General features: G+C 36.1%; 1 protein-coding gene across 1 annotated transcript in view; it reads left to right on the forward strand.

The window, feature by feature from the left end:
- Nucleotides 1-18,399, forward strand: part of TNRC6B (trinucleotide repeat containing adaptor 6B) — a 57,971-nt gene extending 39,572 nt beyond the window's left edge. The window contains exons 8-18 of the mRNA XM_039335524.1: nt 3,450-3,575; nt 6,950-7,081; nt 7,478-7,585; nt 8,184-8,355; nt 11,436-11,573; nt 12,025-12,201; nt 13,805-13,951; nt 15,155-15,250; nt 15,955-16,179; nt 17,178-17,248; nt 18,256-18,399. Of these exons, the coding sequence (XP_039191458.1) occupies nt 3,450-3,575; nt 6,950-7,081; nt 7,478-7,585; nt 8,184-8,355; nt 11,436-11,573; nt 12,025-12,201; nt 13,805-13,951; nt 15,155-15,250; nt 15,955-16,179; nt 17,178-17,248; nt 18,256-18,399 (1,536 nt within the window). The remainder of the gene's footprint in view (nt 1-3,449; nt 3,576-6,949; nt 7,082-7,477; nt 7,586-8,183; nt 8,356-11,435; nt 11,574-12,024; nt 12,202-13,804; nt 13,952-15,154; nt 15,251-15,954; nt 16,180-17,177; nt 17,249-18,255) is intronic.
- Nucleotides 18,400-20,654: the final 2,255 nt, after the last annotated feature.

Raw genomic sequence — 20,654 nt, forward strand, 5'->3', positions numbered from 1 at the left:
AGCAAAATATTCTACAGTCATGGTTTCAATATTTACAAATAATGGATAGATGGACTGTAGACAAGAAAGAGGGAATAACACTAGAAGATAGACAATTGGTTATTCAGATTAAAAACCAAGGTCCGGCTCATATAAAAAGAATATATAATGTTTTATTAGAGTTAGATTCGGAAACAGAATTGGTTAAAGATTGTATGATTAAATGGGCTCAGAATATACAGGAGCCGATCTCATTGGATTTATGGGAGATAATTTGGATAAGAAATGTTAAATTTACACAAGCTCAAAATTTGAGAGAAAATTTTTATAAAATGTTTTATAGATGGCATTTAGATTTGGTAGAATTGTAAAAAAGTAAAGGCTTTTTGGATTATGATTTGGTGGAACATTCAAAAGATTTTTAGAAAGAAGATAAAGTTTACTCCTCAACTATTTTTACTTGGTATTTTTGTTGACTTAAATGAAAAAGAAACTACTTTGATGTTGAATTTATTAACTGCAGCAAGGTTACTAGTAGGTCTATATTGGAAGAAAGATTCTTTGCCTACTTTAGAAGAATGGATATTTAAAGTATCTAGTTTTGCAGAAATGGCAAAAATTTCTGCTTATTTAAAGGATCATACACAAGAAAGATATATTACTGTATGGGGAAGGTGGATAGATTATATTCAGAAAAAATATGGAATTAAAAAGTTTTATTTATTTTATGAATGAATATCAAATATTATAGAGAATTGTTTTATAAGTTATGGAGTTAAAGGTTAATTATGATATTTTTTTCTCTTTTTTTTCTTTTTTTTTAATTATTATAATTTTCTTTTTTTTCTTAACACTGTATTCTGCTCTGGGAAGTGAAGGGAGGGGGGGTGGGGGTGGGAGGGAGGGTAAGGGGGGTTCTCTATTTTAAAATTTTATTGTATTTTTATAAATGATTGTATGTTTTAAAAAATAAAAATTTCCAATAAAAAAAATGTGTGGTTCGTTAAGTGCACATGAGGTATCTCAGGGTGGGGAAGACCATGGGGGTCCTAGTGATGGAACAGACCCTCATGGCCTCCCTGACCTACTAAGATACTTCATGCTTCCCCCTGCCTTCCTGCTATGCCAGACTCACTTACCTTGCAAAGATCTGTCTCATCTCTGCCGTGGTTTTTGCCTTTGAGGGAGAGGAGAATCGATGGAAGCTCCTGGGTGCCATAAGTTCAGGCATCCATCCTCTTTTGTAGATAATGGGTCCCCCCCCAACTCCTTTCCGCCACCGCGTTCCACTCCATTTCAAAGTGCCTCATAGGCGCTCAAACACTTTTTATCCAGACGGAGACCTTGGGGAAACTGGAAGGTCCGTCTGCCTACAAATGGGGCACTTGGAAATGGTGTGTTTCGCTCCATTCCCAAGCACCCCATTTGCAGGCAGACAAAGCTTCCAGTCTACCCAAGGTCTCTGGCCAGGTGAAAAGTGTTCCGGCAGTGGCGAAAAGGTGTTGGGGGCAACTAGGAGACAGGCACCACAAATATTTTTTGCCTCCAAAATGAAAGTTTTTGGGATCCATAAACTCGCAAGAATTCAGACATCCATTATCCGCAAAAGAGGATGGGTGCCTGAACTTGTGCGATATTACGGCACCCAGGAGCTTACATCAACTCCTCTCCCTCAAAGGCAACAAAACCACAGCAGAGAGGATTTTTGCAAGGTAAGTGAATCAGGCATGGCAGAATGGGAGGGGGGGAAATAAGGTGAATGTTGCAGAGCCTCTGCAGTTGTTCGTAAGGGCAAACAACTGCTGTGGTGCTGCAACATTCGTAATTTTGGGACTTGCTCGTAAACACTAGGAGTTGCTTATTGTGTAACTTCGAACGAGCACTGAGTGAATGCTCATAACTCGGGATTATCTGTATATACTCCATCACTCAGCAGGAGCCGTCCCCAGGCCTGCTGCACTTCAGTGGCCCCAAGCACACTCAGCAGCAGCCGCCTATCTGCCTCCTGGCTTACTTGAGAGCTGCCTGGCACTTGCAACTTTCTAACAGCTTCCTCATTGACTTTTCTTGTTAGAAGTTGACTGGAAGTTGCAAGGAGGCCCTTGCGTAACAATCACAATGGGGAATGCTGGAATTACTGTAGCTTAAATGTTGCATTAAACATTTGCATTAAAATGACATTGCACTTTACAACTTTATCACTTAGCAACAGAAATTCTGGCCCCAATTAACATAATAACCCAAGGACTTTCTGTATGTGTCTCGGCTGCTCTAAGTGTTACTTAATTGTATGTATGCTGAAAAGGAACGTTTATGATCTGTAAATGGTCCATGGGAATTGAGGCAGTGGGTAAATTGTACAAATATATAGATGATATTTTCCAAAAATCAGGGATACGGTATTTATACCTTTCATTGAAGACTTTTTTCTGTGAGTTTGACATTAACTATGAAAAAAATATTTAAAATAATGTGGTTGTTTGTTTTGTCTCCTTTTAGACCACATCTCCAAAATAAGTAGCATAATCTATTAGAAACTGTCCCTTTAATGCTAAGCAAATACATTTTATGTATTTTTGATCATTCACTGTCACTGTTTTTCTTCTTGCATTCTGTTGCTTCACTAACCTTCAACTGCTACTGATTGGCTAACTACTGCTTCAGCTGACTTTGCCTTTCTCCAATCAAGATGGGTGCCTTGGGGATGAGGCTCCCTGCTCTCCCTTCTCCCCTTCTCCCAATTACAAGCTATCTCCCTCTGGTTCCACATTACCAAATGTCTGCCTTGGGGCAATCGGCTCAGGGCTCAACCCCCAAAACTTCGCTGCTAGACAAGTAAGAAAATCACATTCTTGGTTATATTACTGCTTGGCTAAATCATATATTGATTTTGGAAAGCTGGATTTTTTCCCTCCTGACTCATTTTTAATTAAAATGTGGTTTATGACTATACTAAAATAAACCAATATCTGTTCAAGAGCCTAATGTTTAATCTTTTTCTCTCTCTTCACCTTAACCCCATTTTCTAATAATTCTGTATTTTGCTTTTGTTCCCTTGATCTCTTACTAACACCTTCCAGCAAACCTTTATTTAGAGTCAGTAAATAGACTATTGGGAAATACTACAAGAAAAACTTCTTTTCCTCTTGTTCTGAAGATGTAACTTGAAACTAAAAAGTCAGATTAAATTTGTGCAGGGAAGTCTTTTTCTAGATCCACAATGAAGAGGGCTATTATGTTTTTGTTTCTACTTTTAAAGAAATGAGTGTGATATGAAATCAGCTTCTCGGAAGGGGATAAAGTTGGAAAAAGCTAGTCAGAGCAGAGTGAATTTAAGGTAACCAGCATTCATATGCCCTAAATAATGTAGCACTTAACTGCACATTGAAATATTCCATGAATAATACTAATTAGAGACTGCTTGTAAAATATTTATACAGTTGAATTCATAGTTACTGTTCTGTTTTTAGGGTGGCAATCAAGGTCTGTTTGGAAATAGCACAGCACAATCGAGAGGGATGCACCCACCAGTGCAGTCGCTAAATCCTTCCCCCAATATTCGGGCACAAGTGCCTCCTCAATTTCTTTCCCCCCAGGTAAGCAGCATAAAAGCTTAATTGTAAATAGTTTTACAATTGGTCTCTACAGATCAACATAAGAGGTTACAATTAAACAATTATAAAAGTAGAATTTTGTTCAGTCTGCCTTTTCTCTATATGGTTTCATTAAAAGCCAGATAATAGATGCACTCACTTTCTAGTTAATTCTGAGCAAGAAAATTGCTTTATTGCAATTCTGAACTCAAGATGCTAAATGTGTTTAATCTTATTTTTACATACTTTGCTGTCTCTAGACTATTCCAAATGGGGGGGGAATCTCCCACTGCATTAGCTTCCTTGACAATAAGGGCCACTTCAGTGCAATAGCTACAGTTATTTCCAGTTGACAGACTGTTAGAGGTCTATTGTGATACTTGAAGTATACTGAGCAATACAGTGATGTCTCTGTATTTTAGTTTATATTAACATTTTAAGTTAACTTTGAATGACCTTAGCAGTTGAAATAATTATATTTTCTTATTCATAAAAGATTTTCTTTGGTTTAATTATCAGTTTATTTGACTACAACTCAAATTCAAACGTTTTATCAATTTGCAGCATCAGATGAGCTCTAGCTGCTAATTCTTTTCCATCTCTAGAAATTGCCTTGACAAAGACAGATTTGTCTACCATAATATTTCAACAAGCAATCAAAAAGTCCTTAATTATCCTTACTAATTACAATTCTGCTTTTCATTAAAACATTGGTTTTAAATACCCAAACTGTTTGTGTATATTTACATTTTAAAACAAAAAAAAAAGTCTGCAACACGCAATAAGGGAGTCATATTTTAGTCCCGGAGGCAGGTTATTCCATAATTGGGATATAACTAGAAAAGCATTACATTGTAGGAGATAACCAGTTATTCTGAGCATCCTTTTTTTGGGATTAGTGAACTAAATGGATCAGTTCTACCTAAAGTAGGTCTTTAGGTACCAAGCCTTTAAGGATTCTGTAGGTTAAAAGCAGAATATTCCATGTACCAGAAAACAACCAGGTGCTGTCTGGAATCCATCTAGATATATTGGATGCCTAGAGTGAACCATCCTTGTCTGATTTCCCACCATCTGGAGACTCTTCTAAGCAGTGACTCTCAAAATAACCAGGAGTGCTCTCATTATTACAAATATTACTGAGAAGTAAACACTAAATTTAACATCTGGACACTGTGTTAATCAGGCTTAAGATTATCTGTGACAAGCCCATGATGGCTATAGACTCCTAAGACTGCCCAGAATCCACCCACCCACGGTAATTGAAATACCTTATACTAAAAACTGAGGAATTCCACCAATAGCTCCAAGAGGAGATCCAAGAGATCAGGAAGAGACCCGCAGCAAATTATGCAATATAGTCAGACCCCAATTTAACCCGATGGCCCAATGTCACAACTTCACAGTCCATCACCCCTAAAACCGGGCCCCTGTAATAAGCTGTAGGAATATGCCCTAGTAGAGGGATCCCAAACTCCTGGTCTGTGGGCCAGCACTGGTCCATGGCAAGCCAGTAATCGGGTTGCGCAAACAAGTGAAGCTTCATCCGTGGGATGCAGGCAGTACACGAAACCACACCCCTTCAGGTCCACGGAAAAACCTCTCTCCACGGAACTGGTCCCTGGTGCCCAAAAAGTCGGTGACCACTGCTCTAGTAACATACTCCTTGTTTAGCGACTATCTCAGTTATCTTAACAGTAATAAAAGGTAATTAGAAAATCATTTTCCAATGCTTGCACACATTTACAACCAAATTTTGTGCACTTGATATTGTATGCTAGAGTGAGAATAACACTGACAGCTGTATGAGTTAACTTTATCTGAATGAGATGGTGGCATTTCACTTAAGGATCTGGACATTGGAACAGTTGCTTAACGAGGGGGAGGTTTAACTTTGAGGAATAGGAAGAAGATCTGCATCCAAGACAATGATCAGACGAAAGAAATGTAATTTCTTGTAAATGCATTTCAAGCTTGACCTTCTCTAATTCTCTTGAAGATAGAGAATGTCAAGCCTGAGATATTTTCTTAGGTTACATTTCTGTTTCAGACTCAAATTTCTTTTCTCTGACTGTTGTCTTGGTTGTAGCTCTTCTTCCTGCTGTTCAAAATTATCCCTATATCACATTATAACCCCTGACCACTGCCAGAATGTCCTGAACAATAATCATTACCTTACATCCCTTGATTTGAAGACTGAGGCATGACCAAAACCTGGAGGGACAAATTTTGGAGAGACAACATCCCCACCCTTTCCTAATCAGACTGAGTAATACATGCCATGTATGTTCACTCCAGCAAATTGTAGACAAACGTGATCCTGATATTTACCAACAACTGTGTGATGCTGAGACCATCAGCAATCCAGTTGCCTAGGCACTGGGTTGAAGTTGCTGAGCCAGAAGAGATTTATATACCTTCCCCTGGAACAATCTTTCCAGTACATCTCACCCAAGGGTAATTCTTCTTCTGAGCCTAGAGCTGATCAGATAACATTCACTGTCCAGCTTTTCTCACCATTTGACTGAGACACATCCACCATCTGGCCTCCAACTTCTTTTTCCATCTTCACCCAATCTTGTTTTGTTGGTTGAAGAAAGTCTTAGTCTTGGTCCACCTTCCATGTTGCCACCCATCTCCATTTAGCCACTTTTCATCTTTTAATTCCATTTACCTACCGTATATGCCGGCGTATAAGGCGACTTCCGCAAGCGCTAAAATCAGCGCCAAAGACGGGGGTCGTCTTATACGCCGGAAATACTGGTAGTTTCCGGCGTATAAGACGACGTTCTAGGAATGCGGCCCAGCGACAAAGACGGGGGTCGTCTTATACGCCGGGTCGCCTTGTACGCCGGCATATACGGTAATCTTCACAGATCAAAATTCAAATCCCATGAGTAATTTAGATTCCATAGTTCTATTTTAATTCAAAAAATAGTTCAATTTTATGTTCAGTTTTCAAATACATTTACCTTTATATGGTGGATGTGGAATAATTAATCCACAACCTCTCCTCAACCCAGTTAACTGTTCCTGCTGGCTTTCTATAATTCAGTTGTGAGCTGCCTTCCAGCAATTCCTCCTTGTAAGCAAAAACTTTACAGTATTCTTACATTTTAGAAACGAAAACGGGTATACCATAAATTATTGTGATTGAGTATTGGAAAACCAACCCTGTATCCTGACATAAATCTCAATAAATCCCCAAAATAATACAATGGAAAAAAAAGAGCTTTTACCACTTTAATTTGGCTAAGTTTGGTATATCTTTTTTAAAAAAGTACTAAAGTAATTTGGATTTAGAAGTATTTCTATTCATAAATGATTTTGTTGTTCTGTTACTTATTGGAAATTTGTTTTTTTCTCTCTTCATACAGGTTTCTGCCTCTATGCTTAAGCAATTTCCTAACAGTGGTCTGAATCCAGGCCTTTTCAGTATGGGGCCCCAACTTTCTCCTCAACAGATTGCTATGTTGAGCCAACTTCCACAGTTTTCTCAGTTTCAGCTTGTAAGTAGCTGTTCTCATATGGTGGCCAACTAAATTTTCTTATCCCCCATTCCTGTACATTAGATGCACTTAAGATAATTTTATTGTGGTTGTGTTTTAAATATATGTTGTGGAAAATACATATATACACATAGAAATATGCATGTGCATCAATCCTTAGTAGTAATTTGATAACCATAGTTTTCCAAAGATTATATTTGAAACAAGTATAGATATTAAAAAGGAACAACTCTATTATGTAAAGGCTTTGATAAATTAGTATTAAACATCAGGCTTTTCTATGATGATGTTTTTAATTGTTTTTTGTTTATTTTTGTTATACAAATGTACACTATTCAATTTGAGCTTCTACAAAGTAAACTAGTTTCTTTTCCTTTTTTCATTTGTATTTTGAAGGCTTGTCAATTGCTCCTCCAGCAGCAGCAGCAGCAACAACAACAACAACAACTGTTACAAAATCAGAGAAAGATTTCTCAAGCTGTACGCCAACAACAGGAACAACAGGTAATGTGTGACCTGTGAAATCTGGCAAGTTAATCAGGAAGGTTAATTATTAAGTTCAACTATTTTATGTAATATTCCTTCCATGGAATATAATTGAAGGCCACACTACCTTTTATTTAAATCTTTCTTTAAATATAGTGAATACTTTTTCAATACTCACTAAAACCAAGATCTAATATTGAAATAAATTGAATGTTGCATCAATTTTAAGATTTTAAATGAGTTTAGAAGCATATAGTAATGATAAATACCATCATACTCAAGCTAACACATTCTATTCAGATTATATAGTAATGGATGTATTACTTGAAAGAGAAAATAAATATTTAATCTTGATAAATATTTTTTAGATATTCCTCATTTTTTAAACAAAATAGCCTAGATAGAATCTCATGAACTTGAAAAATTAAAAAACAGTGTTTTAAACTAAGCTTTGAAGCATAAGCATAATTTTATTAATATAGGAATAGGTATTTTCAATAAAAATCATACAAACGTTTTCTTTTAGGTCTGATACAAAATGATTCAAAATATCTTTGCAGCACCAGATTGCCTATTTCTGAGGTCAACCAATTTTTGTTTGTTTCCTTAACTGTAGCTTGCCCGTATGGTAAATGCCCTTCAACAACAGCAAAGACAGCCGGGCATGAAACATTCTCCATCCCATCCAGTTGGACCTAAGCCTCATTTAGACAGTATTGTATCTAGTGGTCTAAATATGGGTTTCTCAGATATATCAACCAAAGGGCAGATTCCTGGATATAATTCAGGTAAACGTTGTAAATATCTGTAATTATTATTTCTTTTTATTTTTACACAATAATAATATAACACTGTATACATGCTGGATTTGCTCATGTTACTTCTTTACTGAAATTTGCCATATTGCATGAAACACTAGCTTTGGCTTCTGTGTTTGCTTAGCATAAACTACCATTATACTGACAGTTTGCTAATCTTATTTTAAACCTATCTTGCTTCATTTGGACTTTTTAATAAATAGTTTATTTGTACAAGGATATAAACAAGTGATTTAGGAGGTGCATCATTATAACCATTCACATGGTTCAAAAACCTAATTAGGAAACACCGTGGAGTTATGGCCTTTTATAGATGTTTAATCTTTTTCTGTTTTCTTATGAAAATAATGTTATGTATAAGAGAATAGAAACAAAAAAATCAGTAAAGGTCAAGCAAGCATACTCTGATTTCTAGTTAATGGCTGCTACACTATAAATTTCTATACATAATGTATCTTTATGGTTTTTCCACAATATAATACACTGTCATCTTTTCATGGAGAGAAGCAACCTAGAACTAAGGACAAACTTCCTGACAGTTAGAACAATTAACCAGTGGAACAACCTGCCTCCAGAAGCAGTGAATGCTCCAATGCTGGAAGTTTTTAAGAAGAGACTAAAGGAATTACAGCCATTTGTCTGTAATGATATAGGGTTTCCTGCCTGAGCAGGGGGTTGGACTAGATCAGGGCTTTTCAACCTTTTCACCTATTGTACCACTTTTAGGATATGGCAACATCCATGTACCACCAGTTGCCTAGCAAGGTGTCAAAAACTTGATGAACAAAAAAAAAATGAAAAAAGTGATATAAGGTACAGGTAGTCCTCGACTTACAACAGTTCGCTTAGTGACTCTTAGAAGTTACAATGGCATTGAAAAAAGTGCCCCCCAAGCCACAGCCAAGCAAGACAACTGCCTGCCCACCCGGCGCCACTCTTCCTCCTGTCCGAAGTTTTCGTTGTTGTGAGAATTTCTGTTGAGGGGTGGCGTGGGGGGCTGTTTGGTTTTTATTCCCCCCGTCTGATGGGTGGTTGCAGCAGGTTTTGGTCAATTCACATGACCCTGGGACACTGACCATCATAAATATGAATCAGTTGCCAAGCATCTGAATATAAATCACAAGACTCTGGAGATGCTGCAACATTCCAGCTGATCGGCGCTTCTTCTGGGCTCAGCAGAAGCGCCAGGATCAGTGCCGCATTCGAGCTGATTGGTGCTTCTTCAGGGTTCAGCAGAAGCACCAGGATCAGCGCCGAGCTCCAACTGGAGCCTGGCACTGATTCTAGCGCTTCCACTGACAGCCCCGAAGAAGCACCAATTAGCTGGAAAACGGCACTGATCTTGATGCTTCTGCTGAGCCCTGACAACCCTGCAGCTCCAGCCATCTCTCGCTCAGGCTTGTGCAGTGCTGCCACCAGTTCAGCTCATTCCCCTCCTCCGCTACCACTTTTCTAGGATGGTCGCGTTACCACCTGCAAGGTGCCAATGTACCACAGGTGGTACCATAACACTGATTGAAAAGCCCTGGATTAGATGACTTCCAAGATCCCTTCTAACTTCTTCTTATTGTTATTATTACTATTATTATTATTATTACTATTACTATTATTCTTGTTTGTGATACAAGTTATTCTATATATGAGATGTTTTGTGTTCAAGCCCTGAACAAAACCAAAAAAAAGAGGGAAAGGTTCTGTGGGTTTGGTTCCAAAGAGTGTTCAACAGACATGTTCCTAGTGAGGAATGAAACCTGATCTCTACTTAAGAATCATCTATAAACCATTGTGAGCGCTTCGAAGGGAGACTAGAGAAAGATACAGGAACCTAATCTAGTCACAATTCAGAATTGAAATCCGTAGAAAATCTCAGTATTTAATTCCAGTTTTCCTTTTCTTTCGATCAGACTGGGATATAAATTACATACGTAGATAATGATGAATATATTGAGTGGGATTAGAATTTAAATTATTTCCTGCACTCAGTAGGGTACATATAAGTTATTCAAATAGCTTTGAGGACTCATAATAAGAATGGATTGTGACAAGATTTATTAAAAAAAATTCTACCACATGTTCTTTTAAAAGTTTTATTTTATCACTTAAAAAGTGGACTTGATTAAATATAAATGAACAATTAATTGTGTCATAATGCATGTAAAATATTGTAAGCCCATTTCCTGTCATCTGCAAATAATGCTGAGAAAGACTTCTATCTGAAATGCTGGGAATCCCTGCTAGCCACTATTAACAATACCAGAGTAAATGGGACAATGCTCTTACTTGATATAAGAGAGGTCTCTATCCCACTAACGTGGGAATATCTGGGTTACATACTTGTGTTTGCAAGAACAGGAAAGTCTGATATTCCATGATTTATAATAGTTCATTTAGTGGCCATTCAAAGTTACAATATCACTGGAAAACTGACTTATGACCATTTTCACATTTATGACCATTGCAGCATCCTCATGGTCATATGATCAAACTTTGGATGTTTGACAACTGATTCATATTTATGACAGTTGCAGCGTCCCTGGGTCACGTGATCACCTTTTGCAAGCTTCTAACAAGAAAAGACAATGGGGAAGCCAGATTCATTTAGCAACCATGTTACTAACTTAACAACTGCTGTGATTCACTTAAGAACTGTGGCAAGAAAGGCCGTAAAATGGGGCAAAATTAACTTAACTGTCTCAATTAGCAACAGAAATTTTGGGCTCAGTTGTGGTTGTAAGTTGAGGACTACTTATATTTTTAGTGAATATTTGAACATAATTGTACTGTTTCAATTAATGTGTTTTGTGTTGCTTAAATTATAGGTTAATATATTCTAAGTCTTTATGTGATCATTTGGTCAGTATACAGCATGTTCTTTTTTTAATGTCAGAATTGCTTACATTACATTAAGGTGCAGGTTAGAGGAGAGAATGAACAATGTTGTTTACACAGATTTATTTAAATTGAGCAAAGGTGTATAGGTTTCCTCATTAGCACTATCCCTATCATCATAGTTGCTCATATATGCATTTAAATGCATTGCTGTTTTAAAGGTTTTGGTTCAAGTAGCATGGATTATGGCATGGTAGGAGGGAAAGAAACTGGAACAGAATCTCGCTTTAAACAGTGGACTTCTATGATGGATGGATTGCCACCTGTAGCTTCCCAAGATGCCAGTATGCACAAAAATGGTGAGAAATTCCATCTTAGATGGTCAGAAACGCTTAGTGATACATTCAGAAAGCAACTTCTTTTTGCTAGTGAAATACCTATTAGAATAACCTGAACATGCTACGATAATGTGCTTGAGTCTAGTAGCATTTGTTTAAACTAGATCTGATTTTAATAGATAAAACTTTTGAAGCAAAATTTTATTTATTCATTTATTAAATTATGTTCCACCCATCTTGCCATCAAGCAACTCTAGACAGTAATAAAATATACTTGTAGCATTCGATTCTACTTTCTACCCGTATGGCCTGCTTGAATGAATTTATTCCAGCTTTCATATGTATCCAAGGCACAAGTCAGCTATATTTCAATATATAGAATTACATAATAGCATTGGTGACAATATGATAACAGCCTCAGCTACCAGCCTGATCATCTTCTATCAGAACATATTTTTCTTCTGTTTTCCAGGGACAATTGTGCCCCCTGGAAAAGCTCGAGGGGGATCTCCCTATAACCAATTTGACATAATTCCTGGCGACCCACTGGGCAGCCATACAGGTCCTGCTGGTGATAGTTGGCTACCAGCCAAATCCCCACCAACAAGTAAAATTGGAAGCAAATCCAGCAATGCCAGCTGGCCACCAGGTAATTTCAGTGTGCTCTATGAATGAGTAGATGGAAAAGGAATGATATCCCTGTTTATATGTTAACTTATTTGTACAGTTTCGACTGTTGAGCAAACACTGTCGTTTGATTCTAAGTCTTCCACTATTTGACCATCTGAATTTGTATGAAATTGCTTAGTTATGAATAAGCTTTTGTATATTCAAATTCAAATAATTGTTTTCTACAGTTTACCAAATTATTTAGTATTATCCCATGATAGTTAGTTACAAGTTAGCTGAAGCTGCTGGTTTAAATACAAAAAATAAGCTGACATAAATCTTGAAGCCAGACAAGTCATCATATAGGATGGGACTAAAATTATCTTCTTGTATTCAGTTTAGTTTTTTCTTTTCATCTGCATCATCTTTTCTGTGACATACTCTTTGATTCGTATCTCTGTTGCTAATTTCTTCCCACTAGGTATTTGTACAGTTATCAAATACAACATAATACACATTAGCTACTCCCTTTTGGAGTGAGAACATTATACAAAACACAGAAAGAAATATGAAGCCTAATATATCAAAGACTGAAAGCCTTAAGAGCCAATTTGGTGTAGCAGTGAAGGTATTGGTCTAAATATCAAGGGATTGTGAGTTCTAGTGTTGCCTTGGGCATGAAAGCTGACTGGGTGACTTTGTACTAGTCACACACTCTCAGCCAACTCACCTCACAAGGTGATTGTTCTGTGAAAAATTGGAGAAGGAAAGAGTATTGGTAGGTTCTCTGTCTTGAGTTGTATGGGGGGGGGGAAGCAGGATTAAAATATTTTTTTAAAAAGATCTGAGATAAGAAAACAGGGAGATAACTGAACTAGTTTATACCTATATGTACCTATATTTATACCTATTTGTAAGATCATTTCTGATCTTACAAACCATCCTTGATTCCATCATGTTCATACACAACTGCATATATTCTCTTTTGATCTTTAGAGTTTAACAAACTACTCATCCAAAATAGTTTAATAAATCATTTTATGAAGAAGATAAAATATAGGCCAATGTCACTGTCTCTTAGCTCTAGGAAGAAGGAAATATCAAACCATTTCCAAAAATGTTTCCCAGTCTGCAAGAACATGTTCTTCTCATCACCACGAGTCAAAGATGACTTGATGGATCATAACATAATAATATTGGAGTATCACCCCCAACAGTCAGCTCCATACATTTCTTATGGGGTTAATAGATTCCTAAGGCTTTTCAAGTCATAAACAACATGTAATTTTTTGGATAACCTGATGGAATTAAATAATGGTGTTAACTACATCATATTAAGGTATGCATATACACAAACCCATCTTGAATAATGTAATATTTCTTTAGGATGTTCAGTTCAGTTTAGTAATTCTGAAAGAAAGGGAGAAAATAACTTGGTGAAATTTTATGGTATAATTGTGCCATCACAATTGTAATCAATTTTTTTAAAAAAATTAATATATTTTATCTGTACTAATACAGATTTTTTTCAAACTATAACATTTTGAGATACATAATTCTGCTTATTGCAGAATACAGTGTATTATTGGAACAATATCATAAACACATTATTTTAAACAGCAGTATTTACTGTTTTGTTTCAGAATTTCAGCCAGGAGTGCCGTGGAAAGGTATTCCAAACATTGATCCAGAATCTGACCCTTATGTGACCCCAGGAAGTGTGCTGGGAGGTACAGTCACAGCCCCCATTGTAGATACGGATCACCAACTTCTGCGGGATAACAGCACAGGTTTGCTGGATTGTAATATGTATTCTATAGTTGCTAGGATTAGAGCCATGCACAATACAGATAGTCCTTGACTTACAATAGTTTATTTAATGACAGTTCAAAGTTACAACAGCACTGAAAAAAGTGACCTATGAACCTTTTCACACGACCTTTGTAGCATCACCATGATCATGTGATCAAAATTCAGATGCTTGGCAATTGACTCATAATTATGACCATTGCTGTGTCCCAAGGTTATGTGATCACTTTTTGCAACCTTTTGCCAAGCAAAATCAACGGGGAAGCTAGATTCACTTAACAACCGTGTTGCTAACTTTCTATGGTGATTAACAGCTGTGACAAGAAAGATCGGAAAATGGAGCAAAACTCACTTAACAAATGTCTCATTTAATAACAGAAATTTTGCGTGGTCATAAGTTGAGGACTACCTGTACAAGCAATAGCCTAATTGTTGGTTGACTAATTATGGAAAAAAAGATTTATTTACTGAAAAGAAAAGTTTATTTGATTTATATCCTCCCTTTATTTATTCCAACTCAAGGTGGTGTGTGTGTGTGTGTGTGTGTGTGTGTGTGTGTGTGTGTGTGTGTGTGTGTGTGTATGTGTATATATATATATATATATATATATATATATATATATATAGATATATATATATATATATATATATATATATATATATATATATATATATATATATATATATATATATATATATATATATATATATATATATAGTGCTCGTTCCTCCTTCTATTTTTCCCACAATAAGAACCTTATAAGATGGGTTGGGCTGAATGAGTGGCCCAAAAATTCCTGATGCTTTAATTTTTCTCATAAGTGCTGATTCTTCACTGCAACTCTTTTTTTCCCTTCTTATGTGATTAGTTTTAAAATCTGTCGCAAGGAGGAAAAAGAGGGGAGAAAGGCTTGTCTGGGAGTGTGACATGTTGCCATGTGAACAATTGAGAATTGCCCATGCAAGATAGTAAAGTACAAACTGGAAATCTTGTTTTACCTCTTAATTTACAAAAATGTAAATTCTAAGATATGAAAACATGAAAGCTGCTACGATTCTAATTCAAAAGGCATATACACAATGGAAACAATTTTAACATGTTATATTCATGTCATTTATAGAAAGCTTTTTTTCAGATTTGAGTATCACTGAGTTTTCTTCTCCTCCTCCATTACTTTCCATAGGGTCTAATTCTTCCCTCAACACCTCGCTGCCTTCACCTGGTGCCTGGCCCTACAGTGCCTCTGACAATTCTTTCACAAATGTTCATAGCACTTCAGGTATAAGAGAATAAAAGAGAGTTGTCTTTCTGTCTCTCTGTAACAGTAAAAAAAGAAAGTTATGATTAAAAGATGGGAGGGGAGGGTGCAAGATGTGCAGGGGGAGAGGTGAAATCTAATATTAGTCCATGAACCACCTCCAACATGATTTAATAGACTGTCCCATAAAACAAGAATAATTGTTTGCTTAATAGTAATGTAATGATAGAATGTAATAATTAAGTTAGTAACAAAATAAAGAAGTACCAACAATGAATACAGTTTACTTAACCAAAGCAAAAACTTCATCACATCCCTTTAGCAAATTTTGAAAGTTTGGAAGCTTGAAAGGAATGTAATCTAGAATAATGTACATGTTGGAGGATTGGTCCTCTTTTTTGTAGGAACTTCTGTCAAGTAAAAAGAAATACCATACATTTTCTTCATAATGTCTATTTTCTCCAAATCTTCTACCACCCCCTCTGTAAAGCATGGAGTGGTAGTCATCTTGTTATGGAAGAAAATCATAAAGTAGCTAGAGACTTGCCTTTATTTTTTTTTCTTAGTCAAATGTAGAGTGATGACAGATGACCCAGATGTATTGCTTCAGATTTTTTTTAAAATCAAGCATTTTATACAAATAGCCTTTGACAAAAACAGCACTTGATTTGTGATGTGTTTATTAATGACTGTTAATTATCACCTTTTCCTTTTATTTGTTTCAGCAAAATTCAGTGATTACAAATCAACATGGTCCCCAGATCCCATAGGACCTAATCCTGCTCATCTCTCTACCAAGTTATGGAAAAACCATATTTCCTCAAGAAACACTACAGGGCTGCCACGCCCACCTCCTGGTCTGAGTAATCCGAAAACATCCTCTCCTTGGAGCAGCACAGCACCCCGCTCACTCAGGGGATGGGGTGCACAGGATTCAAGGCTTGCCCCTGGTGAATATTTTTTTTTTTTTAGGATTATTATATGCCAAAGAAGAGTGTATTAATAGATCAGATAAGAGATTTTTAAGTTTGTTCAATGAAAAACTACCTAATCTATAAAAATCAATTGAAATTTTATTGAGAAAATAGAATGAGAAAAAAATCATGAGAATTCTAGAAATACTGTGTAATTGTGAGGAATAAGTATATATGTATGTTCTTGAAATAAATAATCTGTGTAGTCGCACATATCAGTTTTGAAAGCATGCAAAAAAAATTATTTTGAATACACAAAGGTGCAAATAATATTTTGGTAGAAGCTCACCATCAGCATTTAGTACTTTTATTTAAAAAGCTGCTGACAAGAACTTTTCCTTGTCTTCAAAATAATGGAAGCAAACGGATAATACCCCAGGTCAGAGCCCAGCCCTTGACAGGGCTCACAAAACTTACTTCAGCCAGTAAAAATTGTACACTACTTTCTGATATTGGATGCTAATATTTATTTTAGTTTAATCTAATTTTAGCCCTACCCTCCTTGAAACTGATTTAATGTTCTTATTCTTTTGCCGTAAGGTAGAAGTACAGAAAGTAAAGAAAACTTGTTTCCATACCTTTTGTGTAATGCTCATGTGTGTCTAACCATCCACCTTCCTTTCCACTGCAGACACTGTGCATTGCTCTTGGCTTTAGTATAAATAGCTGCTGCAGTGATCTGTTAAGAACAAAGCAGAAGAAAGGATTGAGGAGCCTTGTTACTTTAACTGTTGGGTACTTGAGGTGGACTTGCCATCAAAAAAGAAAAAAGCCTTTTCAGTTAGCAATAAAATGTTCTTAATATCAATCTGATTCTAAATTCTCTGCAGATGACCCTTTGAACAATTGCAGATAAACAACCAGCCTTAACTTTCTTGGCAAGTTAAATAGTTCCTATAAAGAATAGGATTTATTTTGTTTCTAAATCATGAATTAAGATGAGTACAAATGCTTGCTGTTTTAATATTTTGCAGCCTCTACTTGGAGTGATGGTGGTTCTGTACGTCCCAGTTACTGGCTGGTTCTTCACAATCTCACTCCGCAGGTATTTCTACTTTCATCCCCTTTTTCTTACTAAATCTTGTAGATAATGTGTTGTGCTTTTTCAAAGGCCATTGCCCTGTACTTACTTCAATATGACAATACTTAAAAACCAAAGAATTTATTCTTGAGTGTCAGATTTATCACCGTTATTTCCAGTTCTGCACCCAATCATAACTGCCAGTTTCTTCCCTCTTTTTTCCTTAGTGAGATTATAGAATATTTCTAGTACAACTGTCAAAACATTTTTGAACTTCAGATAGAATAACTGCCTATATATGCCTGATTTTAACTCTTTATTATAACTTTATCTTAGATAATTCCCACCAGTACAATTATGCAGATTCCTTCCTTGTATACATTTAAGAGTCTATGAATAGCCACTCAGTGTGTAAAGACTGCTTAAGACTGGCTTCAATTGAGCAAGCCAACATTAGGTCCTATCACATAATCACAATCCAGGCACTTGATACCTGGCTTGTGATTATGATATCACAGTGAGCCACATTCACACAATTTCCAACATTTCTTGCCAGCTTCTCACAAGCAAAGTCAATGGGGAAGCAGGCAGGAAGTCCTTCCCTTTCTGCTGCTTTATTGCCTGCCCACACCATAGTGCCTGCCCATGGTACCCATCATCACAGTGGAGTACCTGCCTGCACACCATAGAATCTTCCTACAGCACATACACTCCTGCCCACCTAAACTCTTATCCATTCACATACTTGCCTGGTATTTCTGCCCTTTTGTGCTTAACAGCTCACACAATCCTGGGGTATGACTGCAACTAAGACTGCCCTTGCTAAGCAATGCAGTCAGGTGACGACATGCTTTATAAACGCATTGCTTAACAATAGAAATTCAGATCCTAGTTGCTGCAACTCAAGGACTACCTGTATAATATGCTGCCTGATTGCTTTTCATTCTGTATATTATTTCTAGTATGTTTAAATGATGAAAAAAACCTCAGTCTCTTTATTTTAATAGCCTGTCTTTGCTATTCTTTTTAAGATTGATGGGTCAACTTTAAGGACCATCTGCATGCAGCATGGTCCATTGCTGACATTCCATCTCAACCTGACCCAAGGCACCGCCCTTATCCGGTACAGCACCAAGCAGGAGGCAGCTAAGGCCCAGACTGCACTGCACATGTGAGTTTTGTAACAATCTACAAACATTCATTGACTTCTTTTGTCAATATATAACATTCCTGGTTCATTTGTTTCATCTATGCATTATTCAGGTATGACTGATAATTACAGAAGAGTTTCTTTTTGAAAACTATTATTTTTATGCATTTCTTTGAATAGAGATGGCCCTGGTATGCTGTGCATACTTGAATAGAACTTGCGTTTAATAGTGAGTCTAGACAAGAGAGATGGATGAAATCCATTGACAAGTTAATATTTAGCTTCCTTCTTGATAAAGTTTATCATTCTACAAATGCATTCATCTTCAAGATCACCAATTTAAAATTTGGAAAATTAACAACACTGAGATTTTAATTGCCATTCATAATTTTTACTTGAATTAATTGCAAATCAAAATTAATGTTATAAGTTTTCCCAGATAGAATTATATTTTGCTCTTCTCACCACAATTGCAGTTTTAGAAATGCAATAAAGTGTTCAAAAGTCATTTAGAATTATAAATTGGGATTTGTATTATTACCTTTTTCATAAATAGTTAGTATTATAGAAACGTATGATCAAAAAAAATAGCCTTACTTTTAAATGATTGTCATAAGGCTGTAAAGAGTAACAAATATCCATGACTTACTGCTCTTCTTAATGCAGAAAAGTTGAAACATTTGGAACGTTCTGTTCTGTAAGATTGAAAATTGTTGATCTGGGAAATGATAAATCCTTTCTTAAGAAAAATTATGACATGGAAAAGTGGTTGGAAATTTTCCTTCCTCATTATACAGTGAAACATTGTTTGGAAGTAATTTCAAAACAACTAAAAGGGGGTACATCACACACTTTCTAATTAAGTTATAACTTTGCTATTGCACAATTAAGTCATAGGCACTGGCTTAGATGGTTTATACAGGGAAATGGATAATTTAATGAACAGAAACATCTTCATACTTTTTCTGAATAAGATACTGGGCTTAGTTGAACAAGGAATATTATTGTATCTTGCTTGTGGACTTATCAAAGGAATCCTACTAGTTATTGAACTAGAAGTATCTTTTCTGGTGTAGTTGAATAAAATTATTTTTATACAATATTTTGAAAAGAAAATAATGGGCTATTTTGTTATCTGAATGAACTACTCTGAACTGTAGACGAAGTCCATTTAATGACCTTCTGCTAGTTGATAATTACTGAAAAAGCAAACAAAAAAAACTTTCTGTTAATGTAAGTTTTTTAAAAAGCTGAAATAGCATTCTCAATACTAGTTTTGAAATATTTTAGTTAAATTTTAAATAATACTAAAGTAGTTTGAAATTAACAGGAATCTCCAAAGATTTTAAACTATCTGTATAAGATAGTCACTTATTTCCAATTATATTTCCGCAGGTGTTTGTTATAGTATGAATGTAAGAAAACAAAATCAAGAAGCCATAATACAGGGGACCTTGGGGCTCTCTGAGCTTGGTTGTTTTCTTGTAGACTTCTCATTAACCAAACTAGGTAACATCATCAGTGCTAGTAGGGAGTGGAGTTTGCTCTCAGTTTATATTCTGATGGCTTGCCCTATTAGTGTTGGTGGGGTGATCTTAGAGGGCTGGGCTGTTTATTGCCAAGTTATGGAAAAGACCAAAGACTGAAACACCTCCCCACCAGCAATAAGCACCCAAATGAGCATAGATTAACTCCAAGAGTAACATCAGATCAACAATCAAGTAAACGATACCCCAATCAAGGAACTGCCAAACAAGCCAACAGTGAACAGGCCAGTTAAAGAACTTCTAAGACCACTCCCACCAACACTGACATTTCAACCCTCAGCTACAAATAATTCTCCTTTATTGGAGCCATAATACACATGCAGAGGCTGACTATCCCATTTCTTCTTTACTTCTTCTTTTATCTCATCGGGTGTCAAGGGAAACTATTCCATTGACATCCCAACTAAAATCCCTAGTATTGTGTCACGTTCCAGAAGACACTTTTATCTGCTGAAGTATCTTTTCTGGATGTAAGACTTGAAATAAAAAGCAAGGTAGAAGATGACAGCAGCAACAAAATAATAACAACAACAACAACAACAACAATAACAATCAGACAAAATAATATATTACTATGAATAGTGGATTATCAGTGGGCAATTAGAATCTGCCTAATTTTGTATACAGTAGAACAAAATTTAGTCACATTCAAAGAAACTATTTTGTATTAATTTGATAATAGTAGTTGTTCATAAAAGAGATCAGTATTTCCTGGGTATTTTATTAGGTGAGT

This window comes from Crotalus tigris, unplaced genomic scaffold (genome assembly GCF_016545835.1).
Source record: "Crotalus tigris isolate CLP2741 ecotype Arizona unplaced genomic scaffold, ASM1654583v1 scf7180000017644.4837335, whole genome shotgun sequence".
Taxonomy (NCBI): domain Eukaryota; kingdom Metazoa; phylum Chordata; class Lepidosauria; order Squamata; family Viperidae; genus Crotalus; species Crotalus tigris.